Raw genomic sequence first — 17,557 nt, forward strand, 5'->3', positions numbered from 1 at the left:
AACTAAATTCGATCTTATTTGTCTAAATTGAAGCAAAATAATATGGTTATGTTTAACTGAAGCAAGCGAGGCCCAATTCGATCCTGAACATTTGGTTTGGTCTCCCGACGTCTCTGACGGCTACATCCATCAGAGGCAGGCGTCCAGGTTTGTCTGTAGCGTATTCTACTATAGTCTTGGCCCATGAAGATTTCTTGTACTGCAGAAGATAATATGTTTATTATAAAAAAAAAAATCATCATTCATGTAATATATTCAATAAAAGTAAATGTATCAATACTATTATATGAAGCTGAAGAGTTTGTTTATTTGAACGCGCTAATCTCAGGAACTACTTACTGGTTCCAATGAAAAAAATATATTAGTGTTAGATAGCCCATTTATCGAAGCTATAGGCTACATGACATCACGCTATGACAATAGGAGCGGAGCATCAATGAAAAATGTAGCAAAAAACAGGGAAAAAATATTTCTTTTGTAAGTACGATATCGTTTCATGTCTTTTGTTATATTTCAATAACGTAATGGTAATAATTGTTTTTCGAAAGACCCTATTTAGTTCGCTTTTGGAGTATAGCTTAGTTATACTATGATTATAATTATTACAAAAGGTAAGTGCTGCATTTTGATTTTTTCATGAATGATTGCTACATTTTTGGACCTTTTATTGAAAAAAAATATCATTATTGATATTAATAGGTTAAAATTTAATATTTGTTACCTGACATTCATCCAGTAGAGGTTTATACCGCAACCTGTTATTAGCCTTGGGCAGTATCTCAGCGTCGTTGTACGCCATGAGCTTGATGCCGTGCCTATGGTTGTTGGTGATTGGGTCATAGTACCCCACTGTGTTTCGACAGTGGAACGTCACGTTCTGCACTGCCTTTACTGACATTAACTGAAGGTAGGTGAGCTGCGTGTGGTCCGCTTTGTATGTGATCTGGAATTATATTTATTTTTGGGTTAGTTTCTACTCTTAGTCGTAACTGAGCTAAAATTTATATGGAATTATTTCCCGATCAAGTGGGTATTCCATATGTGTTTATTTTGTGTGACACCTGATAAATAAATAATATACCTATAGGAGCCTCCGACAACCCACTTAGAAGCGCAATCCTTTTTCCTGCAGTATTATTAATAGCTTGGTGTAACATGATATCTTTAGCTCGTTTAGCGGAAGGTTAATAAAACGCAGTCTTATTTAGTCAAGTAAGTAACTCACGGCAAATCCATCTTCCATCTCGCTAAGCCATGGCTCAGGCTCGGAGCCCTTGTACGCGATATCCTGCGACTCCATCGGCTTGGGGTAGACGCAGCTGCCGCCCGTCTCCATGTCGCAGTGCACCATGATCGCATCGTTCATGTCGCCTCCGTTCGGGTCGATCCAGTATTGACCTAAGCGTAAATTAATAGTTAATGTTATTAATAATACCTTCCTAACCGAATTTCCGCCACAGCGGCCAATCTGAATGGAGATCAGCCAGGTACGCAGGAGATATTATAGTGCGACGTGTGTGCGCAATACACAGGTGCACTCTGTGTTACTTCACTCTCATAGGCCGGTGAAACGGCAATCCGACATGACCGGAGATAAATCAGGAGGAATACAGGTTTTGCCCCGACGCAAAAAGAGTATTATAATTTTATCCTGACTTTCTGTGTATCTGTCTATAGATTCTTAACTAGCAAATGAAAGAAACGATTATGATTTTTTTTTTGTTTGAAAAGTGATGTAGTATGAAAATTTACTTCGAACAAAAATTCCAAAATGAATAATCATTTTATGACAATTCCAAAACTTGTTTTCATTTAACATAATTTACAGACTTGTGTAGTTACATTGTAATTCTTTATTTGACATTAAATTTTTTCGATAATAACATACTAGATTAGTGAAACATCAAATTTCACTCACCACTCTTGTAATCAGGGTGATGGTACTTAATATCGCCGCAAGTCTTAGCCGGCGCGTCCTTGGACCCGTCAGGTCGGAGGAACTTGTCGAGCGAGGACTTCAGTCGATCGTAGGCCTTCATCACGACTTCTTTACGCTGAGCTGGGGTCATGTCGTCTTTGAAGAACCGTGGTGGGAGGGCGTTCGGGTCATCACCTAGCGGGTCTGGTCCTTTCACTGAACCTAAAGTCGAAGTTTAGGGTGCGTGAAGAAGATAGTATTGGTTAAAAGAGTTAGGTTAGGTTAGGTTGTTACATAATTCATTTTTAGTAGTCATAGTTTGTATACTTCGTGGGTTGCGACAACAGTAAATTTCAGATTTTTTTTTTTAGTATTGATTATTTTTAATATCAGTAGTCCTGTTTCATAAAAAACAGCATGAAGTGGGATGACTACCGACATCTTGGGTGAGATTGTGCGGTAACAATAGTGTGACTATCAAAATCTTGCTGCCAAATATCAATTAGAATAAGATACCTAAGATTTCTCTTCTGAATAGTTCGCTACACAGACATTCTCTTTGTGACACGCCAAATAGTGTTTTCACTGTGAATTCATAGCTAATTTCCAATAGCATAGCTGTTAGAAATCACATATAGCATTTTGGATACCAATTTCAAAAATCTAAGCTAATTGTAATCACTCTAAGCTCGAAGTTAGGAGGAATATACTACCTTGTTGTAACATAGCAGCAAGAGCAGCGGCGTCGTAAGCAAGGCCTTCTCCAGGAGGTCCGGGCGGGCCGGGAGGTCCTGCGGGGCCGGGGGATCCATGTCTGCCAGCCTCACCGGGTGGACCACGACCTCCTTGAGGGCCGGCTGGCCCTTGAGGCCCTGGGTTACCGTCACGTCCAGGGGAACCTGAATGATAAGGGTATTTAGTTATTGTACAAAGTATGATAACGTGCAATGATTTATCGTTATCTTGGTGACTTCTGTCGTCAACTTAGTTTTGTTTCTTTTTAATGCTACTTTAATTATAATTAATAAATTTTATCACATACCTACACAGAATATTGTAGTACATTCTAGAACAAACTAAGAAAAAATTTGACGATTTAAAACACTAAATATGTATCACAACGTTACCTCTCGGCCCAACATCGCCATCCTTGCCAGGCGGTCCCATCGGGCCCGGTGAGCCTCTCTCTCCTTGCCGTCCCGGGGCTCCCAACATTCCTGGCAATCCTGGCAGACCAGCATGGCCTTTAGCCCCATCAGCACCAGATTCTCCTCTGTCACCCTTTGCACCGTCCAATCCCGGAGGTCCTTGCTTGCCCGAAGGCCCTTGAGGTCCATCAACGCCAGGGGGTCCAGTTTCTCCTCTTGGTCCTCGTTCGCCAGCTTGGCCAGAAGGTCCCATTGGCCCTGTTGGTCCCTGGTAGAGGCATGATAAATTACTACATCAGTGTCTTCATCGTTCATTCATACATTCATCATTCATCAAAAAAGCGTCGGCATCAACAAAAAAATTATTAAGTTAATTATGTGCAATATTAAAAGAAATATTAGGAACATATTGGAATGTAAAATTGTAATTCATGCTTCCTTACTATAACGATTAGAATTCGTAAAATTGTTAGTTGAGAGTTCTCCTTTCTTTAAGATATAACTGTGCTTAGAAAATTATTAAAAAAACAAATTACCGGTAATCCTGAAGGTCCTGTGGGTCCCGATTCACCAGGTGGTCCCATCGGTCCTTTGTCACCAGTCCTGCCGGGAATACCAGGCTGTCCTTGTTTACCAGGTCGACCTTCAGGCCCAGGCTCGCCCATAGGTCCAGGCGGACCTTGCAGTCCTGGCGTGCCAGACGGGCCGGGAGCACCGTCTGCGCCAGGTTTACCAGGCCCTCCACTCTCACCCTGAAATACAATATCAAGTTGTTATTAATTGCAATTAACGGCAAATTGCAGAATACTTAGATACTCGTTGTCAGCTGATATAGTTAGTGTTTTCCATGTTTATGAAGTAGATTTTTAGTAGTCATCTTTTATATCATGTATCGACTGGATGCAATACATAATATTGATAATAATCTAATATTATGACTAGTAATTTAATCCTTGACTTCTAATTAGGTAGTCAATTAAAACTACAAAGTTTGTTACAACAAGTTTACTCAAGTTTCATTATCTTGTAATAAATGTAAGTAGTAAATTATTGAATGCAATGACTCTTTACATTAAAAAAATCGATTTGAGGCATATTTTACAAATAGAAAATTATTTGCAATTATTACCTGTGGTCCCCTAAGTCCTTGTGGTCCCGGAGGTCCTCCCATTCCTGGCAACCCAATGGGTCCTCTTTCGCCAGCCATGCCAGGCGGTCCGACGACACCTTGCGGACCAGTCTCTCCCTCGCTTCCTCGCTCTCCCTTAGCTCCCTCTTGTCCAGGAGGACCAGTCAGTCCCATTGGGCCTGGTGGGCCGGGGCGTCCAGCATCTCCGGTGGCACCTTTACCTCCTGGGATACCTGGTGCGCCAGCTGGTCCTGTGCTGCCTTGAGGTCCCTGTTCGTGCAATAAAAGGTTTTTTTTTAATATTGGATCATGATTTATGAAGCGTTCTAACGTAAAGTTATTTCTGAGTCATTTACATCTCTCTAATGAATATACTTCATGTTACCAGATTAAGTAATAATCGTATACAATTTTGTGTATAGCAAGCATACAAATAGTCATTGAATACCTACGAATTTATTATTGTAATAATATTCCCCTTATAAGTATATTACATACCGGTGGACCTAAATCTCCTGGTCTTCCTGGCAAACCAGCATGGCCCGGTTCGCCTTTGTGTCCGAGTTCACCACGAGCTCCTTTGGCCCCCATTTGTCCCGGCAGACCACGAAGACCCATCTCTCCTGGGACACCTAAGGAGCGAGAATATTTAAATAAATTATCTTGCAATAAATAACAAGCAGTTTGCTGATTACCAACTGCGCTATAATTGTTGAATACCATAAAAATATGTATAAAACTTTACCTGGACTACCAGGTGCTCCTTGCTGTCCTTTCGCTCCGGCGTATCCCCTGTCACCCTTTAATCCCGGCATTCCAGGTAAACCATGAGGCCCGGGGAATCCAGGAGATCCTTGAAGGCCAGGTTGTCCTCGTTCACCAGGAGATCCAGAAGCTCCTGGCTCTCCTGGAATTCCAGGTGCACCAGGTTCTCCTCGTTCGGCAGGCTCTCCAGGTGGCCCGCTAGGGCCTACAGGTCCTTGTGGACCTTGTTCTCCCTGACGCCCTGCAAGTTAATGAAATTGGTGCTTAGAAGTTTATAACAGTCTTTAAAAGCCGCACGGGCTCATAATCATAAAATTTCGTCTCAAAATGCACATGCACGTCTCTTACGAAAATAAATTTAACACTCCATATTGTTAGGCATTTTCTTAAAATTATTTTTTAGCAAAAAATACAGGAAAATTTGATTACTTGAACTAATTCTGAAATAGTTAACGTAGATTTGGTTCTTATATAACTATAGAAGTATTGTGAAAATAGGTATTAAAACTTAAAGTCTGTCACTCGCTATTTAATCATGAAAGAATTATTCACCTGGAGGTCCATCATTGCCCGTTGGTCCAACTGCGCCTCTTTCACCCTTTTCTCCAGGAAGACCAGTTTGACCTCGTATACCTGGAAGACCTATTGATCCCATCGGCCCCGGATGTCCTTTGCTACCTTTAGCACCCTCAGGACCCTTAAAAGAGCATTTATAAATTGTGTATAGAAATCATCAAATTAATAAAAATGTTTACACTTACAACTAATTAAATCTAAATGGATGAATTAGGAAACATTAGATACAGAATACAATTTCTCTGGGTACCTAAAGTAGAATGAATCTTTAAATACCTGTTGTATTTAATTTGTTCTTTAATCGTGTGTTTGGTTATTCGCCTTTAAATATTTTCTTTTTCTACATATCAGACGACTTGGCTTTTGATAATATAAAAAAATACGTTTTGATAACAATACTTACTGGCAGTCCATCAAGTCCTTGCGCGCCAGCCTCTCCCTTCTCTCCAAGAGCTCCGGGTTGTCCTGGTGATCCTCTTTCCCCGGGAAAACCTCTCTCCCCGCGCATGCCAGTTGGTCCTGGAGGGCCGGCTGGTCCAGCTAGTCCCGGCTCACCCTCCTTGCCTGGAGAACCAGGTAAACCAGCTGATCCTGGTATTCCCTGGAAAAAAGTTAGAAATACGTCATGAGGTGATCCTACGATCACGTAAAAAATAGTTTCTTTTCGATATTCGTTCAAATGAATCTCTATTTGCTTAGTATATGAAACGATATCTTGCAGTAATATTGTGACACTACTACAAAACCTAGTTCATATCTGGTAGGTATCATAAAGTGAGGAAGCGACATATTTACCGGAAATCCGGTCGGTCCAGCTGGTCCAGGTGGTCCTCGTTCACCTGCTGGTCCCGGCATTCCCTGAGGTCCTGCAATTCCTTGGCTACCATCCCTTCCCGCGTCACCTTTGGGTCCTTGAATTCCTTGTTGTCCTGGTTCACCATCTTTGCCTGGTTCACCCTAGAAAGATCATTATTGTTAAATAGGCATCCAAAACTTATTCTAATTCATTTATTAATTGATCTCTCTTAACATTAACTCACTTGTAAACCTCTTTCACCAGGACTACCCATCTGTCCAGGGGGTCCTTGTAATCCTTGAGATCCTTGTTCTCCCGGTCTCCCATCAGCACCTGGTATACCCCTTTCACCTTGAGGTCCTGTTTTACCGGATATTCCAGGTCGCCCAATAATACCCCGAGGCCCTTGTAATCCCTGAGGCCCTGGCCTGCCAGGGTCCCCAGAGCTACCCTTCGGTCCAGGTAATCCAACACTGCCTCGTTCTCCCGGTTGTCCTTTTGCACCGAAGGGACCATCGGGACCTGGCATACCCCTCATTCCTGGCGCTCCTCTGTCTCCTGGTGGGCCAACGTTACCAGCAGGCCCTCGGAGTCCTCGTTTTCCACGTTTACCCTCAGGACCAAGACTACCAGGAAGACCTCGAGGTCCTGGAGACCCAGTTTCTCCCCTTATTCCAGCGTCGCCCTTTGTGCCCCTTTCACCAGGTTGTCCCTGAAATCATATATTTTATTATAATCACTTCAGTAAATTTAATGTTACAAAGTTTTATCAAAAGTAGTTTACCGGCATTCCTTTAGCACCTGGCATGCCAGGATCACCAGCAACTCCAGGTGTTCCTCGAGGACCTGGGAAGCCTTGCGGTCCAGACGGTCCAGCCTGTCCTTGTACGCCTTTCTCCCCCGGTACACCGTCTCGGCCAGCGAGACCAGGTGTACCAGCTTCGCCAGGTGTTCCTGGACGTCCAGCCTCTCCTCTAGGACCTTGAAGTCCTTGGCTGCCTTTAGGTCCTGGAGATCCTACTTCACCTTTTATACCGGGCGGACCTGTGAATCCCGGACTTCCTGGCTTGCCAACATTTCCCTGATGAATAAAAATATATTATATTATGATCAATTATTTCTGAAACTAATAATAAACGTTCAATATGTTTTTGGATTTTAAACGTTCTGTCTTTTGTCTCCTAAAATTAGTAATAACAGTATATTCTAGTACACACCATCAATCCCGGTGGTCCAGCAGCTCCATCCGCACCTCGCATTCCCGGCTGTCCTGGGGAACCTTCACGGCCTCGTTCGCCACGAGGACCGACTGGACCCTGTTTAAAACATCATTTCTATTAGGCTATGAAATAGTGATATATACATATAATATTTACGTGAATTAGCTCCTTTCATATTGATTAGAAGTCAAATAATATTTTATATAATATTTTTATTTGTTTAAAACTTTCATCGGACTCTAATCTTGAACCAGTTCTGTTATCTTTAGACAAAATATACCCTTTTAAATCGACTTCGAGTAAAGCAGAAAGTTTGTGTTAGACTGTATTTTATATAAATATTGCAAAGAAAACGAAATAAAAATAACGATATATCGAAACTTACTATAGGTCCTGCAGGGCCCATCGGCCCAGGTTGTCCAGTGGGACCTTTCTCGCCGGGCAGTCCTTGGTCTCCTTTAGCGCCGTCCTTACCGTCGAAGCCGCGGTGGCCCTTCAACCCTTGAATACCAGGAATGCCGGGAGAACCACGGGCGCCAGCTTGGCCTGCTGCACCTGGTGGACCAGGTTCGCCGTCTTCTCCGGGAGCTCCCTAAGATGTTCGCCAACAGAGTTAGACAACAAGAAATTCCGACAGGTTGATAGTTACAAATACGTACAAAAATAGATAATTATTTAGAATTACAAAAACATTTTAGAAAGAATCTATGTTTATCTTATATTGGCTTTCCAAAAAAACTTACTTTTAAAATAAATTGTAGGTCAGGCAATAACTATTTCGCAATATAATATGCAACCTTCTTGAAGAAACGATTCAATAACTAATTTCATGCTCGTGAAATTTAACGAAAGACTTCATTACTCACGTCTTTTCCGGGTAAGCCTTGCGGGCCTCGTTCGCCGGGTGGTCCTTGCAGGCCGGGGAGGCCAGGCTCCCCTGGCTCACCTCTCGGACCTTGGAATCCCTGCGGGCCGGGCGGGCCTTGCGGTCCTGTAAATAGGATTACTCAGAATGTGATAGATATACATTCAATGCCATTTCACTTACTATTTCTAATTGCTAGGGGTGCTAAGAGGAAATAATTATAAGCATAATAAAATATTTCAATATTCCTGAGGAGGTTGTGCACTCGTATGGAAATTTAAAATTAAGTTATTCCTTATTTTGCGAGGATGTAAATGAACTGCTCTAACAGCAATAAAAAAAAAACAATTGTTTTTTTTCTTCTCTTTATCATGTACCTACAGCAAAGTTTCTTGTCCGTTCTTCTTTAGTGAGAACTGCTTTCCGAACTGGTGGTAGAGTTAATATTGACGGAATCTAAATAATGTATAACATTTTACGGGTTCAAACTAAATCATTTAATTTCATTAGTATACTCTCACCTCAGTATACTAATAAAGTTAAGCGGACAGTATAAAGTCATGGGTTTATACGTTTTTAATTTAATTATAATTAACAAACCTTGTATTCCCCTGATGCCTGGTGCGCCAACTGAAGCCTGCATGTACTGATATGGGTCGAAGGCCGGTCCCTTGTCACCTCCAGCGGCAGCTGCCATGTGAGCTAAGTATGCGTTCACCTAAAATAAGGTTTACATTATTAGAACTGCTTATAATAGAACATTACTTATTCCAAATTCAAAAGGAAAAAAATATAATTTTTTATTAATCAATATTTCCCCTGGTCGGAAATTAGCTCATTTGAATAATGAAGCATTTTTTCTATAAGTTGCAATCAAAGTTATGTCAATATCATTATTATGGTCCTTAGGGTATATTCGTTTTCGGGTTAAAGACAAAACTCACATCAGGAATAGGTCCAACTGGGCCAGGCATACCAGGAGCACCAGGAACACCGTTCACTCCTGGCGCCCCGGGCGGTCCAGGCGGACCGTCGTCTCCTGGCATGCCAGCGACGCCGCGCACTGGGGTGTGGGGCTGGGCTCCGGCGCCGAACACTGGTCGACTTGGTGCTGTAGAAACATTTCGTATTGAGAGTTTATACTGCTTTTTTATTTTACTGAATATCGAGCAAATTAATTAGGGGGTGAACGAGGGGTGAATGAGGTAAACAAACCAATATGAGTAAAGGAAAAATATGATTATTAATGATATAATTTATAAAAAAAAAAAACTCATTTCATGCGAACAAAATCGCAGTCGCTAGCTGGTGAACTTTATGTAGTACCTTTTATAAGAGCTATACTGAATTGAACACCAGATTCAGTAAATTAACTTTGCAATATAAAAAGGCCTTACGCGCCAAACACACGGGCAGAGTGGAGCAGTTAGCCTGCCCGCTGAAGCACTGGCAGAATGTGCAATTGTCTCTCTTCCATGACTCGCCCTCTGACCACGTACGGCCCATGTCGATACACAGCGTCGGCACCACTGGAATTATAGCAAATGAATGATGAAACGATGTTTTTTTTATTTTCAATGAAATCCTAGGCCCTTCCGACGCAGGAACCATTATTTATAATGTCCGTTGAAACTCAAAGTATGATGTCCACTCCGCATTAAGGATAGGTAATTAATTGTACGTTTTTTTTAACTTTTCAAAATATGAATACGTAGATAATATGTAAGGAATTATTTATACCTCTTTGGGTTACCATGCCTGTACGAGGAGGGTACGGTGGACCTGCAAAAAGTTTTTTTTTTTTAAAGTCACCCACATAATTTGAATAGTCGAAGATTTTGAAATAAATTCGTTTTAGATGTTTCAAGTAGATCGGTCTGGACAAGTTCATGTGAAAATTATGGAATATGAATCATAGAAATATTGAATACAACGGACTTACTTGTAGTGGATCCACGGAAGTCTCGTTCAGATAATATTGCTGTAAATTTAAAAACATTTAAGTATAATACTAGCAGTGATAAATAATAACTGTCTATTCTCATATTTTCTAGACCCAACAATATTATAGAAGTTTTATAGAAAATGAAAAATCTAATTTATTGGTAAAGTGCTTATAATACTTCTAACGATTCCTTTTCCCAATTTTCACAAAAACGCAGCAATATTCTAATATCTTTAATTTAAATTTATCAAAATTCACATATTGTTCGTGCATACCGTGGTTTATTTTTCAAAGCATAATCTTCACTGAGATAATTTTTTATCAAAACGCACTACATATGCAATTTCACCTACCATTTTCATCTTCCCCATAAGGATTGGTATTGTAATCATCGTAGTTGAGATTGAGATCAGGTTCATGAGCTTGGGGCAGTTCTTGGATTATCTCCTCCCGGACAGGACCGTCGCTCAACTCCTTGGCAGCTACCGGCAACGCCAGCAACGCCAGGCAAGCAACTTTTGCCTGCCACATGACTTCCTAAAACAACAAACTCATTAACAGGTCTCTAATCAATATTTGCTCAGTCAGGGGTCAGTTCGCCAAGTTTATTAAAAAACTGACTTTTATGATTTCTGCTTTATAATCTGAACGTTACAAATTATGTTAAAAATCTTGCTTTAAAAGATTTTTAGCATAATATGTGATTGAAAATACTCAACGTCAACAAAGATAACTGTATTGATATTATTCCCCTCGCAGTAATAGTAAGTATTAACAAAGGTGTATTAACGAAGCGTAAAAGTAATGAACTCAACCTTCTAACAATTAACTATTATCAACTTACGCATTACAATATCGAACGTCAATCAATGTCCTACGTTAGCTATTAGTTTTGATTAACAGGACAAGGTTACAGAACCAGGACAATTCATTATCATTCCTTAATCAGAATAATGAGTATAATAAGATAGAAGGTCTTTCGATAATAAAAGCTCAGTTGAAATCCTTCATTATTTTTTATGTAATTCCAGTAATGTTATTTTTTATAATAATGCCAATGATCTGATGAGTCAATTCAATGACTTGGTCATATCAATGATAACAATATTTAAATAATTGCATTGCCAATCATTGAGTAATGAACAGGATATAGCCCATAGACAAGACTTGAAATTGTAACTGTTTAGAAATGGAATTCTACATTCAAATTTAAATATTTGAATTTCAAATGACCGTTATCAACGAACCGAAATAGTAAACAGAAGCGTTAACAGGCGTAATGGCCTAACAAACAAGCTAATATAAAAGCAATTTTCACACATTGTCGGCATATTTATCACCGCAATTACAATCGGGACATTTAGCGAGTGACCTATTTACATTCATTTCCATAGATATCTTTCTCTGGTCATTCTCTCGCCCTAGTAATTGTCTGTAATTGGTCTAAATATGTCATGAACAACACTTGACGCTCGTCCCACTGACCCATGCGGATCTGTTCCAACCATCTATCTGTGTAGATTTGACAACGCACAATTGTCTACTATAATTAGGGTTGATATGAAATATATTGTTTTTTGGTTAACTCTAATGAATGGGGTTGATGTAATGTTTTATAAAGAGTTAAGGGAAATGCGTTTACAATATACAGTCTTAATTTAAATAGATATGGTACATATCTAAATGGTAAGTAGTAAGTATAAATAAACGGTAGTCTAATTTAGAAATTGCGGAAAATGTATATTAACGTTACTTTGGCGATATATAATTTCCTAATAATGTTTATTCTTGTAGGCTTTTTACATGGCTCCAATTGATATAAATGGCGCGACTTTATTATTTTAAGACATTTCATAGAATTCAATAAAATAAAGTTAATGAAAGCTAGTGTCTACATAGAGTGCTAGTAAAATGGTTACCAAAACAATAACAAAAATATATTGTTTGTTCACGCACACAATTCACATTGTTTGATGAAATAATGCGCCAAGGTAAATTGTAAAATTTTCACATATAACCCCATTAATTTATTATCCCGAGACGCGGTTTGAACACATAGCTACTTACTAGTTTCATAACCAACCCTACAACAGGGTCGCCCCATTACTAACAAAACTATTGTATTTATTTAAGAATGCGACCACCATTAATCTGTCTCTGGCAACCCTAGGCGCCACAATTAATTTAGCAACAGATGCATCAGTGTTAATAAACCTATTCGTGACAGTAGCTAGGTCGATGACTCTAGTTGCGATTTCGGCGATGATTGGCACGTGCGACAATCTTGGTCATATATCTTCATTAGTTTTCGCTGTATGATGAATGAAATGCTCCATTTCTTTTATTTGTACTAGTTCATTTAGTGATGGTTGCTTTGAAGATTAAGTGGTTACCGCTCGTAAAACATTAAGGGATGATGTTTGATGACCAGGTAAAATATATATTGACTGATAATAGATTAAAAGATAGTCCATTTTCTATTAATACAATAGGTTTCAAAGGTTCCGTTAATTGAGTGGCTCGATCTTTAGAGTTTATTTATAATATGCGTTAACCATGTTGTTTGCACCATGGTACATTTTGTTAATAATATAGAGAACTAAGTAAATAAAATGTACCAACGTCACGCCATTTTCCATAAACGATCTGAATCGCTTTTCTTATCTACCTCAAAAACGGACCAATCAGAACAAAGTTTTTTTGACATGCTTACAAATGACCTATTTTTATTGGTTCATCCTCGGAATCGGATTGAAATTGGAATCCATTTCAAAAAACGGCTTTAGATAGGATATGTTAGTTATAGAATTTTGTATCCATTGATATTGCGATAGGCACCTTTATTATTTTTCTTTACTTTCTACTCTAAGTATTATTGAAGTCTTCTGCTGGTTTTTAAAAGATCAAATGTGCAAACTTTTAATACAGTATATTTCTCCTCTTTCACATAAGCTAAAAAATAATTTACGCTATATAAATTGTAAACTTTTTTAATTGATTTGTATATTATAATTATAAGTAAAGTTTTCACAGACTACTTTAGTCAATACTAACCAGAGACTACGTGTGTGATATAACGATTGAAGAGGCCGCAGAGAAACAAAGGATCTCGACATAAGTATGATACTAAAATAAGTTTTTATATATTTTTGTTTGATACTCTTTAGACAATAAATGTACCTATTACAGCCATTTTCGCAAACATTATGTTCCATATATTTACAATTTCCCTTAGGGAGATGTTTTCGTCTATAATGATAAAGAAAAGAACACATTTAGTAAAAATCATAAAAAAGATGTATTAACTGTATGTTGCTCGCGGGTTCGCCCACGTGAAGTACCCTTGCCGCTACAAAAAATTCTAAATCACTGTATTGATCAAAGCCATCTAAAAAAAAATAGTTTAAAAAATCTAAGGTTTCCGACGAAAGTAACTTGCCGAAATGTGCTAATTCATGTGTCTGTAAATGTGTAAAATTTCATCCAAATCTGTTTAGCGGTTTCTGCGTTTAATCTCAACAGACATCTAAACATTGACACATTTTTTCAAAGTCTAGCATTTATAATATTAGTAGGAAGTAATATAAGATTATTTACTTCAAGGAACTTGTACCTGTGCCCTAAAATCGCTTACTTAATTTATTTAGTACCATCAACAAAGATTTATGGGTCGATTTTCATTGCATCTCTAAAAACATATGGACACAACATTAGAGATAAGTATAAATGTAATATTATTTTTCTTGATCTTTTCGCAATCGCAAAAGCAAGACGGAATCTCGTAGAAAACATTAATTTAATACAAGTTAATTCACAAAAAAAATAATTGTAATGCATTACTCAAGAAAATACAAAACGAAATCTGTTTCTAATTAGCATAACTTATTTCACGTATCTATTTCAAATTTATATGAATATATAACTATGTTTAAAAGTGGCACAATACAAACAACGTTATTTATTTATAATGTTTCTAATACTCTACATAATAGGACTCAGGAAATTCAATCCACTGTCTACAAGAAATATTATGTTTTAATTCTCACGGAGTCCCATTGTAATTGATTTGCGAAAATTGTTGACATACTACAGCACAACCACACAAAATTGTAAGATCGAAAAATGAGCTAGGATACTTTTACAAGTTTCTTTACCTCTAGACATTTAGGGCATTAGAAACATAAAACAAATATGACAATGAAGAAGACAAATTTAACAAAAACATAACACTTCCAATTCACTTCGATATGGAATTAAAAAATGGACTTATTTCTGTCAGACAACAAGTTTTAATTTTACACAGCGCAATAGAATATCACCACACAAATTCTAAATCCAAGTCCGTAATATTGTATAAGAGTATTTATGGGTTTTCTAATACATAACAAAAGTTAGTGTTAGAGCTTAAGCCATCTGGTGCAAGGCGATAAGCCCTTATCTATTGCAGCGACGACTAGTTCGTGTCAACTATGAAATAGTATATCTCACGTGAACAATCTATACATATTATAAAACAAAGTCTCCAAAAGCTGATCGATATGATCGATTTTCTCAAAATCTACTTAACAGATTTTTGTATGGTTTTTAGATAGTGCAATTCTTAAACGATTACTGTTGATGGGGTCGCGTGTTTGTAAAAAATTTCGTGGGTCGGGATTTACGCGGGAAAACTTTGCGACACAGTGATTTACACGCGGGCTAGGCCGCAGGCATAGCATATAATTTGTGAACCATCTAATAATCGTACCATCAAGCTTGTAATCATACTCCCAATGGAGACCACGGACCTTCTGTACTTACCATATTATTATATAGGTATATCTATGTATTAATGCATTGGCCATAACTGATCACGGGTCTCTTCTACTACTGACAAGGGGACCCTTAGTCCACCACGCTGGCCTAATGCGGGTTGGTAGACTTCACGTAGCTTCAAAATTTACACGTAGCTATAAAACATGAGAATTTTGTGCGATGTATAAAAGATGAACTTCACTTGAATTATTAAATTACGTTTCGTTTCACATGATGTGGGTGAGCTAGGGACGCGAAAACAGAATTTACGTGCATTTGTACGTCGTATTTTTGTGAAATATAAGAGCGAGGATCGTAGATGTAGTATTTTCTATTTAATTTTAACACAAACACATTTTAACTTGATCAAATGCAACGATAAATGTGTTGTAGTTTTTCAATTCTTAAGTACGTCATGTAAACGAAATATGTATAAATGAAGTGTCAACGCAACTTCGACCGACATTATCATGTTTGAATTTGTTGAATGTCTTCTAAATTATAACACTTATTTTTATTTACCTAAAAAATATCAACTGAATCTCTAAAGAACAATTTTAGATTTCATTTTGTTATTATTATATTTTTAGGAACACACGATGTATGAAAAATCCTTCGGAAAGAATATAATGGGATCTAAAACCCAGACACCAATTTACTTTATGGCCATGATTTTTTAACAACCAACATTTTTTTTTATTCAACGACATCAAACAATAGAACTCCCTTGTGAGTTATAAAAAGGACTTGCAAAACAAAACTATATAATTACAAGTCAGTTTTGTACTATAAATAAACCAAAAATAAAATCAAAAGTATAAAATAACTAACATTTTTCAAATCAGTTCGTAAAAAGAAATCACTGGATTTCATACTGTTTAGTAAAAAAAAGTAAAATGCAAAAACTTACCTATGGTAATAGATGTGTGACGGAAGGGGGATGCGCGGCCCGCCCGCGCCGCGACGAATGCGCGCCCGCCCGCCGCAATACCAATAAATATGCGTCTACGCATGACCCCGCGGCGGCGGCCAGTACCATCACATGGGTCTGCAACCATCCATAACAGAAAAAAATAATTTTTTAATTTTGATATAGTTCAAACAGGGCGGCATAATTGTGTCGACAGACGAGAGGTAATCATCTCTCGTCTGTTTTTCTGGATCCTAATCCACTTATCATCCGGCGGTCACTTTACTGAACCTGTAAGTATGTAAAAAGAGAAAATTGACCTACATTGAAATAGCCGGTTGGTAATAATAGATCGATATAGATTAGGCGAGCGATAGCCTAGTTGGGTGTGGAACGGACTGCCAAGACGAATGTCCGCAGGTTCAAATCCCAAGGGCACACACCTCTGACTTTTCTAAAAATCATGTGTTTATTCTTTGTGAATTTATAGTTCGCTTTAACGGTGAAGGAAAACATCGTGAGGAAACCTGCACATCTGAGAAGTTCTCTATAGGAATTTCGAAGGTGTGCCCATCCACACTAGGCCAGCGTGGTGGACTAAGGCCTGATCCCCTCTGAGTAGTAGAGGAAACCCGTGCTCAGCAGTGGGCAAGTATATAATACAGAGCTGATATTATTAATTATAATAGATCAAATAACGAATCCTCATAGCTAGTGGAATACTTTTAGTTTGCCGTTTATAAGTTTCATATCAAAGCGTCCATATCCATAGTCTACTAAACATCGTTACTTGTTACCTGCTAAATGCGAGATCGAAATTAAGACTAGACTAAACCTCTTATGACCAATCTATTTCCTAAAATTACCAAACACTACGACTCTATTGATACTTTTTCTCGTATTTTAACTGTCCTAACTAAAGTAATTTTAAAACAGCTATGTCCTTAGCATCCACTAGACCTTAAAATGAATACACAATTCTAGAAAATTAAAACTTAGGCTAACGCTTCTACCACCAAAGAGAAAGGTCGGTGCGCTCCATCTACACCTTTAAGAAACCTGGACAAAAAAAAGCAAGGTGCACTACACCTTCACTGGTCTCGTTCAAGAAATCCTAGACAAAAAAGATAGCACACTCCATTTTGAGACAGTAACTAACAATACACAGGGTAATTCATTTACTGCCAAAGAGCAAGAAACGTGGACTACAACTTCACAGATCTCCTTTAATGAATCCTAGATAAAAAAGGTAGCACACCACATTTTGAGACAGTAACTAACAATACACAGGCTAATTAATTTACCACGAAAGAGCAAGGCAGGTGCGCTACATCTTTACAGATCACCTTTAAGAAATCCTAGACAAAAAAGGTTGCACACCCCATTTTAAAACAGTAACTAGGCCGTGATCTAATACGTTTAGTGGCATAGCAATCGTGATCACCAACGCACCCGCTCTGTAAAACAAACGGCCACTTTTTAATTGCGCGG

The 17,557-nt window shown here is 38.4% G+C and overlaps 1 protein-coding gene across 1 annotated transcript; it reads right to left on the reverse strand.

Moving 5' to 3' along the window:
* Positions 1–23: 23 nt before the first annotated feature.
* LOC115440160 (collagen alpha-1(I) chain) lies at positions 24–16,134 on the reverse strand. The gene is made up of 25 exons (XM_030164352.2): positions 16,067–16,134; positions 10,716–10,899; positions 10,360–10,398; positions 10,158–10,199; positions 9,815–9,946; positions 9,362–9,528; positions 9,018–9,135; positions 8,419–8,543; positions 7,938–8,144; positions 7,550–7,648; positions 7,117–7,413; positions 6,577–7,044; positions 6,332–6,493; positions 5,940–6,137; positions 5,513–5,657; positions 4,941–5,201; positions 4,694–4,827; positions 4,196–4,465; positions 3,603–3,818; positions 3,046–3,334; positions 2,632–2,817; positions 1,919–2,140; positions 1,226–1,398; positions 722–943; positions 24–199 (listed from the first exon to the last, which is right to left on the reverse strand). Exons 2-25 carry the CDS (start codon positions 10,891–10,893, stop codon positions 53–55), a joined length of 4,497 nt encoding a protein of 1,498 aa, XP_030020212.2. The 5' UTR covers positions 10,894–10,899; positions 16,067–16,134; the 3' UTR covers positions 24–52.
* Between the last annotated feature and the right edge of the window lie 1,423 nt (positions 16,135–17,557).

The sequence above is a fragment of the Manduca sexta genome, chromosome 21, assembly GCF_014839805.1.
Source record: "Manduca sexta isolate Smith_Timp_Sample1 chromosome 21, JHU_Msex_v1.0, whole genome shotgun sequence".
NCBI lineage: Eukaryota > Metazoa > Arthropoda > Insecta > Lepidoptera > Sphingidae > Manduca > Manduca sexta.